At 43.4% G+C, this 19,822-nt stretch overlaps 2 protein-coding genes across 13 annotated transcripts in view; both read right to left on the minus strand.

The window, feature by feature from the left end:
• Positions 1-3,790, minus strand: part of ppfia1 (PTPRF interacting protein alpha 1) — a 35,110-nt gene extending 31,320 nt beyond the window's left edge. For 3 of the 12 annotated variants that reach the window (XM_084682745.1, XM_084682749.1, XM_084682744.1), the window contains exon 1: positions 2,070-3,788. The gene's annotated coding sequence lies outside the window, so the exon portion shown is untranslated. Of the gene's footprint in view, positions 1-2,069 lie in introns of all 12 variants that reach the window. The other 9 variants (XM_084682746.1, XM_084682752.1, XM_084682747.1 and 6 more) reach the window with 7 other exon arrangements.
• Positions 3,791-5,730: 1,940 nt separating this feature from the next.
• Positions 5,731-18,308, minus strand: arfgap2 (ADP-ribosylation factor GTPase activating protein 2). The gene is made up of 16 exons (XM_084682009.1): positions 18,191-18,308; positions 16,755-16,873; positions 16,214-16,286; positions 15,756-15,887; positions 15,382-15,465; positions 14,818-14,911; positions 12,144-12,197; positions 11,518-11,570; positions 11,192-11,328; positions 10,966-11,097; positions 10,608-10,736; positions 9,996-10,148; positions 9,757-9,883; positions 6,985-7,072; positions 6,538-6,659; positions 5,731-6,411 (listed from the first exon to the last, which is right to left on the minus strand). Exons 1-16 carry the CDS (start codon positions 18,260-18,262, stop codon positions 6,391-6,393), a joined length of 1,590 nt encoding a protein of 529 aa, XP_084538135.1. The 5' UTR covers positions 18,263-18,308; the 3' UTR covers positions 5,731-6,390.
• Between the last annotated feature and the right edge of the window lie 1,514 nt (positions 18,309-19,822).

A 19,822-nucleotide genomic window follows, 5' to 3' on the forward strand; every position in this document is an offset into this window, starting at 1 on the left:
AGGGGATTAGCTCTTCATGGCGTGAGTTAGTCTGGCACATATTTTCCAGATTTCCCCAAGGTAAATTAAATAATTTAAGGGATGGTTTTCCTTCTCCACACAGCTGTATGTGAATAGTATTATTAATGTGGCGGGTCCATACATATTCATACTCGTATATCAGCGTATCAAATACAGCTCTGCTAAAATGGTATTTGGCTGCAGCCTGCCATCCCTCCAGACCATCCCTAACCCTCCTGGAGCCTTTGGTAGAACCCTCCACGCTAGACACCCTCCACCCTCCACCCTGCACACCCTCCACCCTGGACACCCTCCACCCTGGACACCCTCCACGCTGGACACCCTCCACCCTGCCACCCTCCACCCTGGACACCCTCCACCCTGGACACCCTCCACCCAGCCACCCAGGACACTTTCCACCCTGGACACCCTCCACCCTGCCACCCTCCACCCTGGACGCCATCCACCCTGGACACCTTCCACCCTGGACACCCTCCACCCTAGACACCCTCCACCCTGGACACCCTCCACCCAGCCACCCTCCACCCAGCCACCCTCCACCCTGGACACCCTCCACCCAGCCACCCAGGACACCCTCCACCCTGCACACCCTCCACCCTGCCACCCTGCCACCCTCCACCCTGGACACCCTCCACCCAGGACACCCTCCACCCTGCACACCCTCCACCCTGCACACCCTCCACCCTGCCACCCTGCACACCCTCCACCCTGCCACCCTGGACACCCTCCACCCTGGACACCCTCCACCCTGGACACCCTCCACCCTGCACACCCTCCACCCTGGACACCCTCCACCCTGGACACCCTCCACCCTGGACACCCTCCACCCAGGACACCCTCCACCCTGCCACCCTGGACACCCTCCACCCTGCCACCCTCCACACCCTCCACCCTGGACACCCTCCACCCTGGACACCCTCCACCCTGGACACCCTCCACCCTGGACACCCTCCACCCTGCCACCCTCCACCCTGCCACCCTGGACACCCTCCACCCTGGACACCCTCCACCCTGGACACCCTCCCTTAGTACCCCATAACTCTACAGCCACATCAGCAAGGCCTGACCCACACTGACCTATCTTCTTATAACACATCTACTGTTAATTTGTCACTTAAGTCAATGTATTTTCACCGCCTGTTTTTGTCATTGCACTATATCTTTATTGTTATGCATCATATCACCAATGTAAATTCCTTGAATCTGAAAACCTACTTGGCAATAAACGTGTTACTAATTTTGAAGTCATCAACAAAGTGTGAAGTCATCGACAAAGTGTGATGACCATTAAACCATGATTGTAACATGTAACTTTTAGACTTTCATGGCCAGATGCGTGGAGAGGGGAACACGTCCATGCAAATTCCGTCATATATGGCTGGGTGTAAGGTAACAGCATGTTCCATTGTGACTAACCGATAACTTCATACAACATTTAAAAAGATCATGCTTTTTGTAACGTCAACAGAAAAGTAATCCTGACATTTGTAAAGAAGTAGACACAGAGTTGGCTTTTAACACCAGCTTGTCAAAAGGCTCCTGTCCAGCATGTCGATACATTCTTAGACTGCAACGTGAACGTACGTCAGTAGTTTAGCAAGCTAGGTAACTAGTTAACTAATGCGTCATAATGTTTCTGTAGTTTAAATAAATACAGCATTCATGGACAACAAATCACTCTCTTTGGATATAGCCCACCCTTATCTTATACATATGCTATCAATTTAAGTTATTGACGTAAAACAATTAATTACATTAAAGCCAAACGGCATTTTATGCCGTCGCGTAGGTCTCAGCGATGGAACGTGACTTTAAAAAACTCATGAATTAGCGATTTGTCAAAGAAGTCAATATAGTCTCCTGACTTCTGATCAGAAATCCAAAGTTCTGTGTCAAGCCTACCACTAGCCTCAGATGTTTCCAATAAATGAATGTGATATATTACCTGACAAATTAATACTATAAATCACAAAACTTGAGGAAAAAATAAGCATTGTTACAACTTCCGTTGATTTACATTAATAGTTATATAGAGCTAGTCATCTTACCTTTGATAAGTGTCTTAGGTTAGCTAGCTAGCTAACTGAGGTCCTTTATGATGTCCACTTTTCTTTTGCCGCAAAATAATTTGGTACCTCGCGAAGATCTGCCTTGGCTTCCAAAGTAACGTGAAAATGTTAAAAGAAAAATATAAAATACAAAGTACCAAAGATCCAAACAACTGTCGAAAAAGAAAATAATTCCAAAGGCCGCAAAACCAGACTCATACCGACTATGCTATACTTCAGCTGGATAGTCGTAAACCGAGTTGGCTACCAATTGTACCCTAAGACACCAATATGGAAAACAGTGTCAAGTTTTGCCAAATATATTTCCTTTACTAGGTGTACCCCGAAAGTTTTAACAATGAAGATAATGATCTTACTGGTAGCAACAGGGTCTACTGTAGTTTGTTTATAACGACTTCAAAGTATTTGCTAGCTACTGTAGCTAGCAACAGTCTCAAGAAACTATCAATTTAGGCTAAATAGCTCAAAAGTACGTTAGTTACGAACCAAAGTGGTAGCCTAACAGTTGTAACCTCACCGGCTAGCTAGCAAAAAGCAATTCTTACTCCATATTCCATGACAGGAAAAGTCAGATCAGATTTCCGAAAACATTTTCGAACGTCTAATCCAGCTAGCTAGCTAGCAAGATAAGTTGCTTTAGCCTCCCGTCGGCGAGCCGCGTCACCACATCACCACTACTCAACACAGCCTGTCTGGCTGTAGCACAGATCTACTTTTTTTCTAACTTCAAATTCACTTAAAAATTTAATACATTCTTATAAACAGCTAGACTTTCTGTTCCCTCAAACTTTGCACCAAACTTTGCATACTACTTGATTTTTTATTTCTATCAATTATTTCGTAGTTCGTCTTTGTCGGCAGCAAGTTGAAGCCAGCCTCATTAAGGAATTCCTTTTCCGGTTGATTACGTGAAATGCTTTTCTAAATAAAAGTTACGAAACAAAATTTGCAACAATATTCTAACGTGAAAAGTGAATTTCATGCCCAAAATCATAGAAAAAAGATTCTGTTAAATTATTAAGACTATGGGTTCAAATGAGAAGACTGGCTCTTAAATTAATCTAACAACATTTACATTTACATTCATACACACTCATTTAGCATACGATTTTATCCAAAGCGACTTGAGAGAGTTTAACAAAAGCGCATGGGTCACTGATCATGACAACGCGATAGCCCCAAACATTGCGGGTAGCCAAACATGTTGCATACATTGTGAAACCAAATAAGTCCTTAAGGGGAAGAACAATAAGGGCATGTAGTTAAAAAAGTTACAATTAAACAGTAAGAACCTCAAAAGTACAAGAGTGTACCTTTGGAAAAAGAAAGCAACAATAATATATTTCACAGCGAGTACAATAGGCCTACTTTTAAGATTATTACAAAAAACCAACAAGAGCAACAAGTCTCAATAAGGGTCATTGTGATCCTGGGGGAAAACTAACATCCAGCCAATCATTGATAAGTGCCGTTGTACTCCCGGAACAAGTGCGTCTTGAGCCTTTTCTTGAAGGTGGGGAGACAGTCCGTAGCCTATCCCTGATGGAGGTGGCGAGTTGATTCCACCATTGGGGGGCCAGACAGGAGAAGCTTTTGTTGGGACCGCGGGCGCTCATGAGCGGTGGGACCACCAGACGGTTGTCAGAAGAAGAGTGGCGGGTGGGGGTGTAAGCAAGCTTCAAGTCACAAGCGCCTGATTTAAAGCCTTTAGGCCCAGAGAGACACTCTTTCAGCCTTAATCCATATCAATTGACGCTATAATAAAAACGCCTCATAAGCTCATGCATGCAGGAGAAATATTTGAACCAGTTTTAAGTTATTTTACCGCTCACCACCCCGACGCCCTTCTGAATTTCCGCCGGACCCTAGGCATTTCAGGGGTAGCTCTGAGCCTCAGTCCTGAATTTTCTTCGGGATCAATAAAGTGAACCGAGTTGAGTCTCCTATCGGTGATAATGAGTCTGATGATTTAGAGCGCATGTCCAGTGGAAGTGTAATTCGTCTAGGGAATCAACGCAGTTTCTATCACACCAGCTTGTTTAACGCAACCCTCTTGTTAAAAGCCTATGGGGCTTGATATATGTATGACTGTATGAATTCAAAACTAAACTTTACGTATTTGGTTTACGATTTTCTCAGTCAAGAAATTGGCGTGGATTAAGTGATCTGAAACTGACCTTGGGCCGGACACACTTGCACTCCTCTGGCCACTTGATTTCCGAAGCCAACAGCCCTCCGTAGGAAACCTGTTTACCAACTTCTGCCTAGTCTTGAACTTGATTTTTCTTACAACATGCAGCATCATGGAAGCGAGCTTCAACATCAAACCTGACCACAACCGTTTTCATGACTAAATAATTTTGGGTTTTGTAAATGACTTCCCTAACAATTCAATTAGTGTCCTTGGGCAAGACACTTCACCCTACTTGCCTCGGGGAGAATGTCCCTGTACTTACTGCAAGTCGCTCTGGATAAGAGCGTCTGCTAAATGACTAAATGTAAATGTAATGTAAATGAATCATGAAAGACGCTATTACAGATAAATATGCCTCTTTATAACATTTGATCCACCACAATACACATCAACTAAAGCATTTCAAGTTTCAAATGTTAAAACTAGTTTAGAAAATGACGACCTTAATTAGGTGGGTAAAATCAAACCACACGCAAACAACAGAATGAGGAAAAACACTTAATGGTTTTGAATCAGGAGAGCAAACCTAAAGCAGAAGGTGACTCTGCCCGACAGATCACCAGTCTTTCCCACAATCCCAACATGGCTTTGTTGTAATGTCAAAATATCTATTTGATCACAGGCAGCTGGGCAATAACTTGTTTATATAAAAACATGGATGTGAATATGAAGAAAAAAAACATTTGTGGTACTGTTGTCGTTTTCACCTGTAGAACTGACATTTGTTTTGAGATTTCTGTTTAAATACATGAGCACATGCTCAAACATTAGCCTAACACCCCTGGTCAGGGTCAGATCATACTCGTATGTTTATTGTATGCTCCTTTCTTCCACAGTAAATTCCTTGTTTGTTTGAACTTACATGGCAAATAAAGCTAATTCTGAGACTGATATTTTATAGAAATCTACTGTGTCTCATGGACCCAGGCTGTGTAGAGGGTAGCCTTTGATTGACTTGATCAAACTAAGACATACACACCATTATTAAACTGGTTTCATGTGATCCTATGGAGTATTTGCTGATTCCACAGGTCAAAATAGTAAGTGTATTTTGACAATTTATTCTTCATAAAACTAGTTTCAACAAGTAAATTTGTTTTTGGTGCCAATTTAGTGAATTTATGACAACATTAGTTAATTATCAGATCAATGGATGGGATACAGCTAGGTAACCCAAACCCTTCCTGAACTATGACAATAACTAGTGGGTCCAATATACACACACTGAGACAACAAGACTGATGCTGCACTGCAGAACACATCAGTCTTGTTGTCTCAGGTTCCCCCCTACACTCTGTCCTTCAAACACTAGCAGTGTCCTCACCAAAGGTTTCATGAAAATGAGTGATTTTCAAGAATGATTACAAGAATGATCTTCAACATCTTTGGCCATGTTAGAAGCAACTCAATTTGTTGCAGTTTGCTTTTGACAGGAAGCCAATAAGGTGATGGACAAAGTTGTTTATTTGGCAACATGCTGCATGTGCATCCTTGGACGCCCAGACACACAGCAGCCTGTTAGTCAGGACACTAAGACACACTCTTATTGTAAACTGAATAAGCAGTTACACACAATTTAAAATGATTGTATTTAGTTTACCATTTTAGTTTACCATTTAAACATTTTTATATCCTGGAGGTTACCTCAATTGAAATTGGATCCCCAAAAAACTGGTAATATCAGCAAGTACTGAACGCAAATTAAATGGGAGAAAATGGTCATTGAGCTTTAGTATATTATTGTTATAAAATCATCCCATCCCCCCAAAAAATGAATTATAATTACTAATGAGTGATGTTCCAGTGTTTCTAAAATAACACGTCTTCAATTTAGAGACATCCATAAAATGGTATCATATGTCAGTTTGATTTTATCACTTGAATCTAATTCTGAATCTGTGAAATTGTTGACCAAAAACAGGATAAAATACAGGTTAAAACTGGAATCCTGGTGCTGTACTTCAGAGAAAAATAAATACTGTCCGATTGTTGCTCTCTACAAGTGAAGGAACACAGGGAGACCTCTCCTCTCACACACGGCAGACTGCAGAACACTTAGCAGTAGTCATTTCTCCGAGACAACACTGGCTGATCCTCCAGGGCTGATCAGTAGGAGCCGTAGCGATCCTAATTAGCACAAAAGAGGAAAAGGACTTGTGAGTGTCAGATCCACTCTCTGTCAATATGATCACTTATGTTGGCGAATAGGTTAACATTTGATACTTTTCTGTTTATATTGTTATGTTCCTTCACCTGGATGGTGTTCATGACTCCGTTGGCGAGCACCGCCATCTTGCCAGCCACCGTCTTTACGCCCTGTTTGAACTGGGCGATGTCAGGGCTGGTGGGTAGCACACTGTCAAAGCCAGACACGCCTGCAGGACAACCACAAACCCCAGAGAAGTGGAGGTTTAACAAGCCATTGCTAAACACATGCACAGGTAAAAACACATTTTAGATTTAGCACACTTATATCCAAAGCAACATACAAAATAGTGCAGTTGGTACAGCAGCAGATTAAGGGTCAGAAGTGTTGAAACAGTATTTCACTGGTCAGAATCAACTTAACATCTGTTTTTAACAGGAACAGTTGAAAATAGCATCAATAAGTAACCTTTACCTGGTGTGGGTTAGGGTTTACCTGGTGTGGGTTAGGGTGAGGGTTACCTGTAGATTAGGGTTGGTTGGGGAATGTTTTACCTGTGCGATCAGTGCTCTCTCCAAACAGGTCAGCAGAGCTGATTGATGTGCTGCCTGACATGCCTTCCAAGCGTGTCTTTGCATCATACTGCAACAAAAACACATTTACATCAATGTCCTCCTACACTTAGATAAGACTGCTGTGGACAGGAAATAGATCAAGTCCAGTACCCGATGATATGGTTTCATTCATTGCTGCAAGTCTGTGTTCTTCCACTAATCTCTACCCCACACAAACTCTTCACCTACATTTACATTTAGTCATTTAGCAGACGTTCTTATCCAGAGCGACTTACAGTAAGTACAGGGACATTCCCCCCGAGGCAAGTAGGGTGAAGTGCCTTACCAAAGGACACAACGTCATTTTGCACAGCAGGGAATCGATCCAGCAACCTTCTGATTACTAGCCCGACTCCCTCACCTTCATCACACTTCCTCCATCTGAACCATTGTCTACGTGTAACACATTCATTACTGTCCCTATGGAACAATAATATATATTATTAATGCAATCCAGAAGAATGACCCTGGAATGTTGCCATGTTTTAGATCCCATGCTGATTCGATTGTTGGACCTCAAATTACAGATCTTTGATTGGTTACGTAAATAATATAGAGGATAAATACTTATTTAGCATGAAAAGGAATTTTAAACTAGAGAGTGTACAATTTCTGGGGAAATTGTGAGGTGTGCTTGCGTCGGTTGATGATGGGTCGGTTTTGTTACTGAAATTTTACAACTGATATTTCTGTATATTTTAAATAGCCTAAGTATTAGGGGTGTAACAATACACTCAGCTCACAATTTAATACATATTACTATACTGGGTGTACAATACGCATCACAATATTTTGAACAACATTTTAAATTATACTGAAATTCATTTAACATATTTATTTCCAAAACATTAAACATTTTCAATAATTTTGAAACAATTTAGTTAACTCCGTTCAAGCGATTTCTGTGAATGCACGCATGATTCAGGTGTAGAGTAGGTCGCGTTGTATTGTAAAAATATTGCCATAACTCTACGATATATATTGTAAAAAGGTTGTATTGCAATAAATTGTCCCACAATATATTGTTACACCCCTACTAAGTATGCATACTTTTTATTTATAAAGATGACATAGATTAAAAAGCATAGGCTGCATTGTTTGCTGCTAATTTATAGTTCAGAATACTAATTTTGAAGTGTAGAATGACACAGGGTTCTCTTGGCATGAAAATAGAAAGAAATAGGGCAATCTTGTGTAAAAACTGTCCTAACCTAAATCTAACAACGTTGTCACTGGCAATATCTTGGCAGAATTGCAATTAAAACAATACCATCTGTAAACAAAAAAATGCCCCCAAAAACGTAAATATGCTTGAAATGTATTTCTGGACAACTGGCTAAAATAAGTTTACTGGAAGTGATCATTCTGTGTCAGTAACAACATCCCTGTCTTTAGACTAGGGGGTCAGTTTTAAAGCAAAGCTAGTGCTACTAGCCCACTGATGTGTGGGAATCGCAAGAGCTAACCAGTCGAAAGGCGGTCAAAAAAAGGGTCTTGATATCGCAGCCTGGAAACTGGCTAGCTATATGTTATCACCCTGGCCTTTGCCTGTGCTGTTTCTGTGGCTGTTTTACCATTTTAGGTCGCTAGCTATCTCCCAGAAATTAACAAGCTGCTAAACGTATGTTCTACTATAGGTTAACTTGCATGGTGTCACTTTAGTGACTGTGGCTAGTTAGCCACCATTAGCTTCACTCTCCACAAAAACTGTAATTATGCCTTAACCGTCAAACGGAACGTTTTCACGGATACAAGCAATGCGATCAGGACCAAGAATAACTTTTTTACGCCGACATTGTCCATGTATGGCAAAGTTTTAAGGGTGGGAATATATATATATATATATATATTAGTGCTGTCAAACAATTAAAATATTTAATCGCGATTAATTGCATTAATGTCATAGTTAACTCGCGATTAATCACAATTAATCGCACATTTTTATCTATTCTAAATGTCCCTGATTTCTTTTTGTCCCAATCTTTTTTCAAATTTTAATGCTCTTATCAACATAGAACAGTGGTTCGGATTGCTTTGTGCAAATATTTTTTTTATTGAAAACAACATTGCAATCGCCTGGCTTTGACGAGGGGGCAGAGAATTCGCATCAGCTGTGTGCTTGGCCATCAAGTGGTATTTCAGACTGGACGTGCTGCGATGATAGCTCAGTTTACAACGACAAAACACACAGATCACTGGTCTTGTCAATAGAACCATTTGGCAACTTTTTAAAAGCAAACTTTCCATTCAGAATCTTATTGGCATCCATTTCGGCATCTCGCGCTCGTCATCCACTCAAAACGTAACGTTAGCCTACTACCAGAGAATGTTTAATATCCGTAAACGGGCTCTGCTACTACTCTTTAGCCAGCTCGCAAGCCAAACAAGTGTCTGGCGTGCCTGTTGTTTTGTTTCCGGTCTAGCTAGATCCGGTGTGGTGTTGTAGTTTTTCTAACGTCGGTAGTTGTTGCAACAGCATATGAAAAAAACTACAAAGTTTGCTAGGCCAAAAAGAGCGTTAATCGTGCGATAAAATAATTGACGCCGTTAATTTGGGTTTGCGTTAACGCCGTTAATAACGCGTTAAACTGACAGCACTAATATATATATACATATACATATACGTATATATGAGAGAATATAGGTTGAGCCTTGCCATAGGCATGTACACCCAATAAGTTGAATGGCCAGCATTTGTATTTCATTATTTACCTCTGCATTGCTCTCACGTCCAAAGAACATGTCTGAGGAGATGGCCTTGGCGTTGGCGAACTTCTGCCTGGCTTCACTGGACTCTGCTACGGACACGCTCGCCTCTGCCTTGCGACGGCTGGGCAGTCTGATCACACGAGCAGCAAGCATCACTACTGGGTTCAATCATGTTCTACACACACAGTGCTGATCTCACACACACAAACGTCCTAATCACACACAGCCCTAATCACACTCACCTCTCTCCAATGGGCTGGATGCTGGAGATGGTGACCTCCTCTTTGGGCTCCACTTTCTCAAGCGCCCAAGACGAGGTGAAGGAGGCAGTCCCTCCCTCGGCATCCCACCGGGTCCCAAAACTGTCCCCGGTGGTAAATGGGTTATCCTTGTACCTGCATCCAGAACACACATGGTTATCCTTGTACCTGCACCCAGAACACACATGGTTATCCTTGTACCTGCACCCAGAACACACAGTTATCCTTGTACCTGCACCCAGAACACACAGTTATCCTTGTACCTGCACCCAGAACACACAGTTATCCTTGTACCTGCACCCAGAACACACATGGTTATCCTTGTACCTGCACCCAGAACACACAGTTATCCTTGTACCTGCACCCAGAACACACAGTTATCCTTGTACCTGCACCCAGAACACACAGTTATCCTTGTACCTGCACCCAGAACACACAGTTATCCTTGTACCTAACCCTAGAGATACACTATATACACCAGCACCACATGACCACTGCATAATCACACACACATGACCTGTGTGGGTTCATTACCAAAGTAAACACATAGTGAAATTAATTGTGAATCAATGAAAGGCAAGAGTATGAACCTACTTGGGGGGTCCACATGTGAAGCCGGGCTCATCAAACATGTCCAGTTTGGAGCGAGGAGAGGACTTGGCCCCGACAGGAGTCTCCTGCTCGATCACTTGCATCTCCGACATCACTGAGTGGGAGACGGCACTGGGATAGAAAATACAACTTTAAGCCAACACTGTGCATTCATTATGTAAGCTTAAAGGATCTACTCATTATTCCTCTGACCATAAATTAGTCTAGTTTAGACGTATCTGACACAACTCATCAGATTGGTTTGCGTACCATGTAAGGCTGAGGCCTTACCACAGCAGTGAAGACAATTGTAATGTTCTCATTAATTAGTAATATGAATTAATTTATGTTCTACTGTTACCTTCTGTTGCCAAATCCCATGCCTAGCCTTTCAGCCTGCTCTCTCTTCCTCCCCTCCAGGTTGCTCATCTTCTTATCCTCCATCTTTCTGTCAATTTCCAGTTCCTTGTAGGCCAACCGCATTGATGCTACACTGCAACGTCATCATTTGAAATGAATACAACCCCACATTAATATTATTCAACAACAGCGATGTGAAAACTTTGAGGACAGAGCAGCTTCCTCACATAGACTCCTCGCCCTGCTTCTTGGCCTCCTCCGCCCGCTCCTCCTTCACCTTCTCAGCCTCCAGCGCCTGCTGCTCCACCTGGGAGAAGCTGGAACTGCTCACCTTCTGGGCCCCCAGGCCCTTCCTGGCCCCCAGCTGTGGGACAGCAGAGAGTCACAACCGCACCCAGCACCCCTAACCATAACCCCCTGGCCTTCCAGGCCCCCATTAAGTTAGTTTTGGCCCCAATAGGGCCTGGAACAGGAAATCGGTCATCAGGCTGTTTATGACTGAACCCTAATGAACCCTAAACTGCACCTGGAGGATCTGTCCTCAGATACTCACCCCTTTCTTAGCCGTGGTCGGTTTCTTCTTCCCAATAATGGAGGGTTTCACATCTGAAACACAAAATGACTTTGAAACATAATACATTTACATTTATTCATTTAGCAGACGCTTTTATCCAAAGCGACTTCCAAGAGAGAGCTTTACAAAGTGCATAGCTCACGGATAATAACAACAAGATAGCCCCAAAACATTGTAGGCAATCATAATAGGCATCTTTAAGGATCTCTCATCAATTTTGATAAAAGCTGGTGCAAAAGCCAAAAACATACTGCGTATCTCTCCTAAAATACTGAGTTGAGGGGTAATACAACAGAAAGGATAGACGATTGCAAGCATAATCAGGACTGTTTAACCATGGCAACCATAGAGGCTGTGCCAACCAACTAGGAATAGGGACTTCTGGGAACGGAACAATCACATTGGTTTGATTGAACGACCCAAAGACACAGTATCCGTAACTACTGGGCTGCAGTGGGAGAAAGACCTCTAAGGCATAGTGACTGCTATACATTTGCTAAAATCTATTATAAAGATGTTCTCCATTTTAGACAGCAAAAACAGTGCAACAGTAACAAAATGTAATAAAAAAGATAAGACGTAAATGTAAGATCTCAAGGACTCACCGCCCGCTTGCTTGGGTGACAAACTCAGTCCCTCAATGTTAGGACCCTCCGATTCTGAATGAAACACAATTCTTCAGGTGAGTGCAAAACCCCATGTATGTTACGGGAAAGAAGTCCTTATAGTTATCATTCAATACAGAATCTACTTTGTGTGAGAGTTGTGTTTACCCTTATGACAAAAAACAAATGGTTATACATCCACTGCGGGATTCAGTTACATTTACATGTATTCATTTAGCAGACACTTTTATCCAAAGCGACTTTCAAGAAAGAGCTTTACAAAGTGCATAGGTCACTGATAATAACAACAAGATAGCCCCAAAAACATTGCGGGTAGCCAAAACATTTAGCACATATTGTGAACAACCAAAATAAGTGCCTAAGGGAAGAACCATCAGAGCATGTATTAACATGATTCGCTATAAGTGCAAGTGTACCTGTAGAAAAGCAAGCAACAGTAAAAAATAAAAAAATACATTCACAGCGAGTACAACAATTTAAATCAGTTACCACTAACCAACAACAGCAACAAGTCTCTAAGCAAGAGTCATTGTGATCCTTGAGGAAACTAACATTGTGACTAGCAAACCATTCCTAAGTACCGTTGTACTCAGTTGAGGTCATAACTTTGAAGTTTGAAGACTGAGCAGCTTGTCAGCCACTATAGTTGACAGGTCATGAGGAGATTTGCCCCCACATACATACTGCCCCACTACATGTTCCTCCCCTACTGCCCCCACATACATGTTCCTCCCCTACTGCCAACAAAATTCTTCCCCCAGATGATACTCCCCTACTGCTCACATGCTACCCCCTGCTACTGTTACCGGCCTCAGGTCTAGGGGTGCCTGAGCAGATGCATAGATCTTTAAAAATGTGATGATTAAAAGTTGTAAAATGTAATAATCTGTATATGGAAGTTGAAAGGAAAGTGTGGGTGGCAGTTTTGGCGGGTCAGCCTAGCAGTGGGCGTCCTTGGTTAGCCTAGCAGTGGGCGTCCTTGGTTAGCCTAGCAGTGGGCGTCCTTGCAAGATTTCGACACATTTTATCTTTTGTGTTTGATGGCTTTTACAATAGCTTACTAGTTATAACGCTGTTGTATTTTTGAGAGTATTTCTGAATAGTAATAATTGTCATTTGACATGTGTGTGTGTATATGCGCATGTGTGCCTAGTTGCTGCATTGTTGTATATGAGTTTGACTATGACAAAAATCTAGTTCAAGGGGTGTTCCTCCATACACTTTACCAAGGGCTAAGTGAAAATAATTAAGGGGTGCCAAGATTTCATTTATTAAATGCTAAATATTCAACCCGCTACACTACCCCCTACTGCCCCTCACCAGATGCTCCCCTACTGCTCACACACTACCCCCTGCTACCCCCCACAAGATGCTCCCCTACTGCTCACACACTACCCCCTGCTACCCCCCACAAGATGCTCCCCTACTGCTCACACACTACCCCCTGCTACCCCCCACAAGATGCTCCCCTACTGCTCACACACTACCCCCTGCTACCCCCCACAAGATGCTCCCCTACTGCTCACACACTACCCCCTGCTACCCCCCACAAGATGCTCCCCTACTGCTCACACACTACCCCCTGCTACCCCCCACAAGATGCTCCCCTACTGCTCACACACTACCCCCTGCTACCCCCCACAAGATGCTCCCCTACTGCTCACACACTACCCCCTGCTACCCCCCACAAGATGCTCCCCTACTGCCCACACACTACCCCCCACAAGATGCTCCCCTACTGCTCACACACTACCCCCTGCTACCCCCCACAAGATGCTCCCCTACTGCTCACACACTACCCCCTGCTACCCCCCACAAGATGCTCCCCTACTGCTCACACACTACCCCATGCTACCCCCACAAGATGCTCCCCTACTGCTCACACACTACCCCCTGCTACCCCCCACAAGATGCTCCCCTACTGCCCACACACTACCCCCTGCTACCCCCCACAAGATGCTCCCCTACTGCTCACACACTACCCCCTGCTACCCCCCACAAGATGCTCCCCTACTGCTCACACACTACCCCCTGCTACCCCCCACAAGATGCTCCCCTACTGCTCACACACTACCCCCTGCTACCCCCCACAAGATGTCCCCTACTGCCCACACACTACCCCCTGCTACCCCCCACAAGATGCTCCCCTACTGCCCACACACTACCCCCTGCTACCCCCCACAAGATGCTCCCCTACTGCTCACACACTACCCCCTGCTACCCCCCACAAGATGCTCCCCTACTGCTCACACACTACCCCCTGCTACCCCCCACAAGATGCTCCCCTACTGCCCACACACTACCCCCTGCTACCCCCCACAAGATGCTCCCCTACTGCCCACACACTACCCCCTGCTACCCCCCACAAGATGCTCCCCTACTGCTCACACACTACCCCCTGCTACCCCCCACAAGATGCTCCCCTACTGCTCACACACTACCCCCTGCTACCCCCCACAAGATGCTCCCCTACTGCTCACACACTACCCCCTGCTACCCCCCACAAGATGCTCCCCTACTGCTCACACACTACCCCCTGCTACCCCCCACAAGATGCTCCCCTACTGCTCACACACTACCCCCTGCTACCCCCCACAAGATGCTCCCCTACTGCCCACAGATTCTGCCCCCCGGCTGGGTGTGCGGTGCTCACGTGAGAGGCAGCAGTCGGGGGGCTGGGAGCGCTCCTCCAGCAGCACGTTCTGCTCTCCCAAGGAGGGGGACTCCATATCCCAACTGTTCACCGGCTGAAAGCAAAAGAAGCAATATTTCTCAGAAGATGAAGCATGGAGGTCCTAATCCTGAATGGTTCAGACACCTTGTTTGGTTAGGGTTACATTTACATTTAGTCATTTAGCAGACGCTCTTATCCAGAGCGACTTACAGTAAGTACAGGGACATTCCCCCCGAGGCAAGTAGGGTGAAGTGCCTTGCCCAAGGACACAACGTCATTTTGGCACGGTGGGGAATCGATCCAGCAACCCTCTGATTACTAGCCCGACTCCCTCACCGCTCAGCCATCTGACTCCCTGTAGCTAACCCTGGTAGTTAGCATTAGGGTTAACCCTGGTAGTTAGCATTAGGGTTAACCCTGAATTAGCATTAGGGTTAACCCTGGTAGTTAGCATTAGGGTTAACCCTGGTAATTAGCATTAGGGTTAACGCTGGTTGTTAGGGTTACCTAAAACAGTATACTTGGGTCACAAGGACAGGATACCTGAGTGTGCTCGGCAAAGAAATCTGTTTCTTTCTTCTCAGGAGCCGCTGATTGGCCAATCACTCCCGGGGAATCAATCCACAACTGTAGGTGACAAGTGATAACCATTATTATTGTAAATATCTTGTTTTAAATTAAAACGATAACACTGTGTAAGTTCCCATAATTGTTAAGCTAATACAAACAAAAACGGAAGACGAAACAAGAAATATTTAAGACGATATTCATGTAAAAAACGATTGGGTGCCTAAGACTTTTGCCTAAGACTAGAAACATTTTAAAAATACATGTATGTGTATACTTTGCAGAAATACATACAATATTAAACAAACACCAAAACAGATAAAAGGCCATTGCTAAACCCCTCTACTTACATCTGAACCATATTTAGACAGAGCAGCATTGGCATGATGTCTGATCTTCTCTCGGTACATCTGGGCAGCACGACTGCTGTACTTGGCATTGGTTTCGTTGATGGAGCAACCATGCTGGTTAAAGAATGCTGCCTTTAGACAACGGAAAAAACATTAATGGAAGTTACATGATTTTAGACTTCTGTTACGTTTGATACACAAGCCCATGGCAGGAGGCCATATTCAGATCAAATCAAAGACTGAATACAACCACAAACACAAAGCCTACAAAATCATTATTTCACCCTCTCCATAACAACTGACGTCTCTTTCACCATAATTACATCCCTTCCCCAATGCTGAATTTACTCAAATCCAAAGTAAGTCAGTGCTACCAGCTGGAGCCAGGCCAGAAGCAGAGCCATCCCTGTTCTCCTCTATAGCTGCTCCTCCATAAGCACATCATTGCTTTAACTTACTGCATTAGCATTGCCTCCTACTTGCATACATCTCAGCTGAAACCAGTTCCAGTTGGAGTCCAGTTCAGTAGATCTGACAAACAGAAGCAGTCAGTTCACCCAACAGTTTGAGACTAAACAGCACAGATGACCAACACAAAGCCTTCAAAGTATCTGGCTACCTTGAGAAACATGGAAAAAAAAAAAAAAAAAAAAACTTAGCAATACTAAATAATACATGGAAAAAAAAAAAGAAATTGTTATATAATGTAATATATACAAAAGTACAATTTAAATTATACAATAAATCAATGGACCATTTAGGCATCAATGTCACAAACCTTTCAAAACTGTTTATTTAAAAGAGGTTAAACTAAGAAGTCAAATGTATGTTAGTCTTCTATGTACCCAATTTCTTTCCACTGATTAACATATTTTAAAGAGTGTTGAAAAATATTGACAAGGTGCAGAGAAACCAAGAGCAAAAGCATTTTGCAATGTGTGTCACTGTGTTTATTACAGAGCATCCAGGAGTCCAATTCCTAATTCTTAAGCGATCTACCTGATGAAGCTTAAGTGTACTCCAAGAGATCGATGGATGCCAGAGCAGTCGATGCACAAGAACACTCCGTATGGTATACTAGCCCAGCTGGGATTCTTGGCTGCGCAGTCAAAGCATGCCTGGGTAAACAGACACACAGGGAAAGAATGTAGACATTAAGATCCGCCACTTCCACAGTGTGAAATTATAACTGCTAGGGTCCCTGTTGATGGTCTTTATGTTGTGTATTGATATTAATTTAAGTTTGTTCCCTCGGGGCATCCGTAATGCCCAGTGTTAACCCGCGTTGAAGGCTGGGTATCTTTATCCTTGAAAACTTACACCATAAAGTATACACGTTATTTCCATCACGGTCTCCTGTCCGATCATTACTTAGCTGTACGAGCATTGAGTGTGCTACATAACACTTTATCTTCAAATAAATACAATCAAAATCCTTCAGTTTTATTACCCCATGGTTCAAGACTCTTTAACAGGAAATATATCAGCGTCCTGCGTCACCGCAACCAGCACTGTGCGGCACCGGATACTATCGAGTTCTGGCCTCGGGTTCCGCAGTTGTGTTAAACAAGGGGTTCGAGTCCCCGGGACCAAGACTCGCAGGCGTACCTGAACGCGGCTAGGATGAAGTAACTCCGTTTGTCATCTATGAGTATGGGTTCCCGGGGATAGCGTACTTCATCACAGGGACTCCGCAGTGGATCAGCAATGACCCTCGGACGGAGCTGATTCTGCAGTGGCCCTAGAGTCAACCACGTCGGAATGCACAACGCACCTCCTCCCGATCTTTATAAGACCCACTATTACACCACCAGAAGGGATGTGTTACCGAGAGTTATCCAAGGCCGCCAGCAATCTAGACTATGCCTCTAACAGTAACAGACATAAACAATACGAATTTGTCTTTAGTTAGCTGGCCCGTTCAAGCTATACACAGGACGGGAGATTGTAGCTACCTAAATCTAGTTGTGAGTCAGTGCTAATATGGAACATATGCTACCACCTAATACTCAGGTTGATTGTAAGGAAGATAGAACAGTAGCGATTTGGCTAGCTACAGTAGTATGTAGTCAGACTGTATACGTGGCTGGATTGGTTGACGGATTTACGACGAAAAAGCTTGTCGGCGGCGTTAGCTTGGACTACAAGATACTAGCTATTGCTAACCAACGCCACTGAAAAGCCTGCGAATAACACGAGTAGATGTAGCTCTAGCTACAATAATGCTATCTAACCACCTGCACAAAACTGCCGTAGCACTAGCAAATGGAGCTCAAATTAAACATTAGAATATTCGAAAGGAAGCGTCCACTGAGTTTGCTAGTCCAGTTAGCTGACTATAGCTGAGTTCTAACTCAATAAATGGATGAAAAAACGTGCCACCTTTTTGTTACCGTTTAACTAGCAACATAAATCACACCATAATGTAGTTTTACCTTATTTGTTGGTATGGATCTTAATTTCTTAAAAATTGTCATTATTTCATTCTTGTTTGGTTCCGTAGCCATCTTGTCACCTTTCTAATTCTTCGTCTTCTTCTTCTTCAGTTTAAGGCTAACGACAGACTGCTACCAATCTCAAATAGGTACATCATTGCCACCTATTGTTCAGGATGGCGAGGCAGGCGTTGTACCGAAAACTGTCCCCCTGCCAGAATCCTAGGTTTTTACTCTAACAAGTTTTTTGATATTGTCCTTCAATGCATTAAGAAAACAATCTGTATTTTGTTTATGCTTCACAACAATAAAAGCGACCACGTCTTGTCTGTGGAGTGAGGCTTAATTTATAGGGTTAACCTATAATAAATTATATACAGCTCCTCTTAGGAAGGGGCCATTTATTTCATATAAATGGCTATATAAATATAAATATAGCCATTTATATCCTCAGTGAAATCCAAAATGAATATACTGCACATGTGTTTTCTGCTGGATACGCCCTCTGTATCATTTGCACTGCTGAGAAGGTGATTGGCTGCAACCTGCCTACCCTCGAGCACCTGCACACCTCGAGGGCTCTGAGGCAAGCAAAGAAGATTGTGTCCGACTCCTCCCACCCTGGCTGAACCCTGTTTCAGCCACTCGCCAAAAAAACAGTTTCTTCCCCTCCGCTGCTGGCCTCTTCAATAAAGCCAAGGGCTCACACTGACTCTAACCACTATCTGTACAATGACACTTTGACACCTTCAATCAAACGTGCATGTTACACTATTTGTATTTTTATATTGTATATTATGGCCATTTTATATTTAATATTCTTTATTTTATTCTTTTGGTTAGGGGTAGAGAGTTCCCGGGGTTAGGGTTAAAGAGTCCCTGGTTTTGAAATGTTGAAATAAAATATATTTTTTAAAGTTTCGAATAAGAGGATGTGAAAATTTGCTGTAAAAAGTAAAGTTTTGAATCCACCCAATCTTCCACTATAATAAGGAAAAATAGCCTGTCAGGCAACAGATCTATTTCTGTCAAATGAAATGCAAATATGCCATACTCTTTCTTTGCCAAAAAGACAATCAGATGTTAACCTATATATGGCCACATGGTTGTTTTAACTGTCAACATCCTCTCCCTTCTGTATCTTGGGACAGTAAGATCTGTTTGTCTACTTACAGATGCAGGAGGGTGGGAGCATATGCCAGATACTTTCTTATGAACACAGACAGGGGCGCCGTACAGGGGAGAAAATAAGGATGATTCTGAGTGCCCCTGACTGACAGGGGCCCCAAAAAATAGAAAAACGAATAGAAATGATACAAAAATATAAATTTATATTTTATTTTTCACAGGGCCCAAATTCCTGGCGCCTCCCCTGAACACAGATAGTTGGCGCATATGGAGCTAGTGTTCTGGAAGGGGGATGTTTCAGTACCAGGGTAACTAAGGGAACTAAGGAGAAAAACGCTCAAATTAGTTTCTAACTAAATCACCGTCAGTGTGAATGTAATGTGTAAATTCTAACAACACACCCTCTCTACTCCCAACATCACACCCTCTTTACTGGAACAGCTGGCTGACAAAGGTGTCGACCTCTCACTCACTAACTTCTTCTGTATTCAGCCCCAGCCTTGA

The sequence above is a fragment of the Hypomesus nipponensis genome, chromosome 19 (assembly GCF_054491055.1).
Source record: "Hypomesus nipponensis isolate SF chromosome 19, ASM5449105v1, whole genome shotgun sequence".
Lineage (NCBI taxonomy): Eukaryota > Metazoa > Chordata > Actinopteri > Osmeriformes > Osmeridae > Hypomesus > Hypomesus nipponensis.

Coding starts and splice junctions, on each gene's coding strand:
- arfgap2 (XM_084682009.1), bottom strand. CDS start 18,262: ATGGCTACGGAACCAAACAAGAATGAAATAATGACAATTTTTAAGAAA. Junction 11,571..12,143: donor GTCACCCAAGCAAGCGGGCG/GTGAGTCCTTGA, acceptor TTTGTGTTTCAG/ATGTGAAACCCTCCATTATT. Junction 6,660..6,984: donor AGAGAGCACTGATCGCACAG/GTAAAACATTCC, acceptor GTTGTCCTGCAG/GCGTGTCTGGCTTTGACAGT.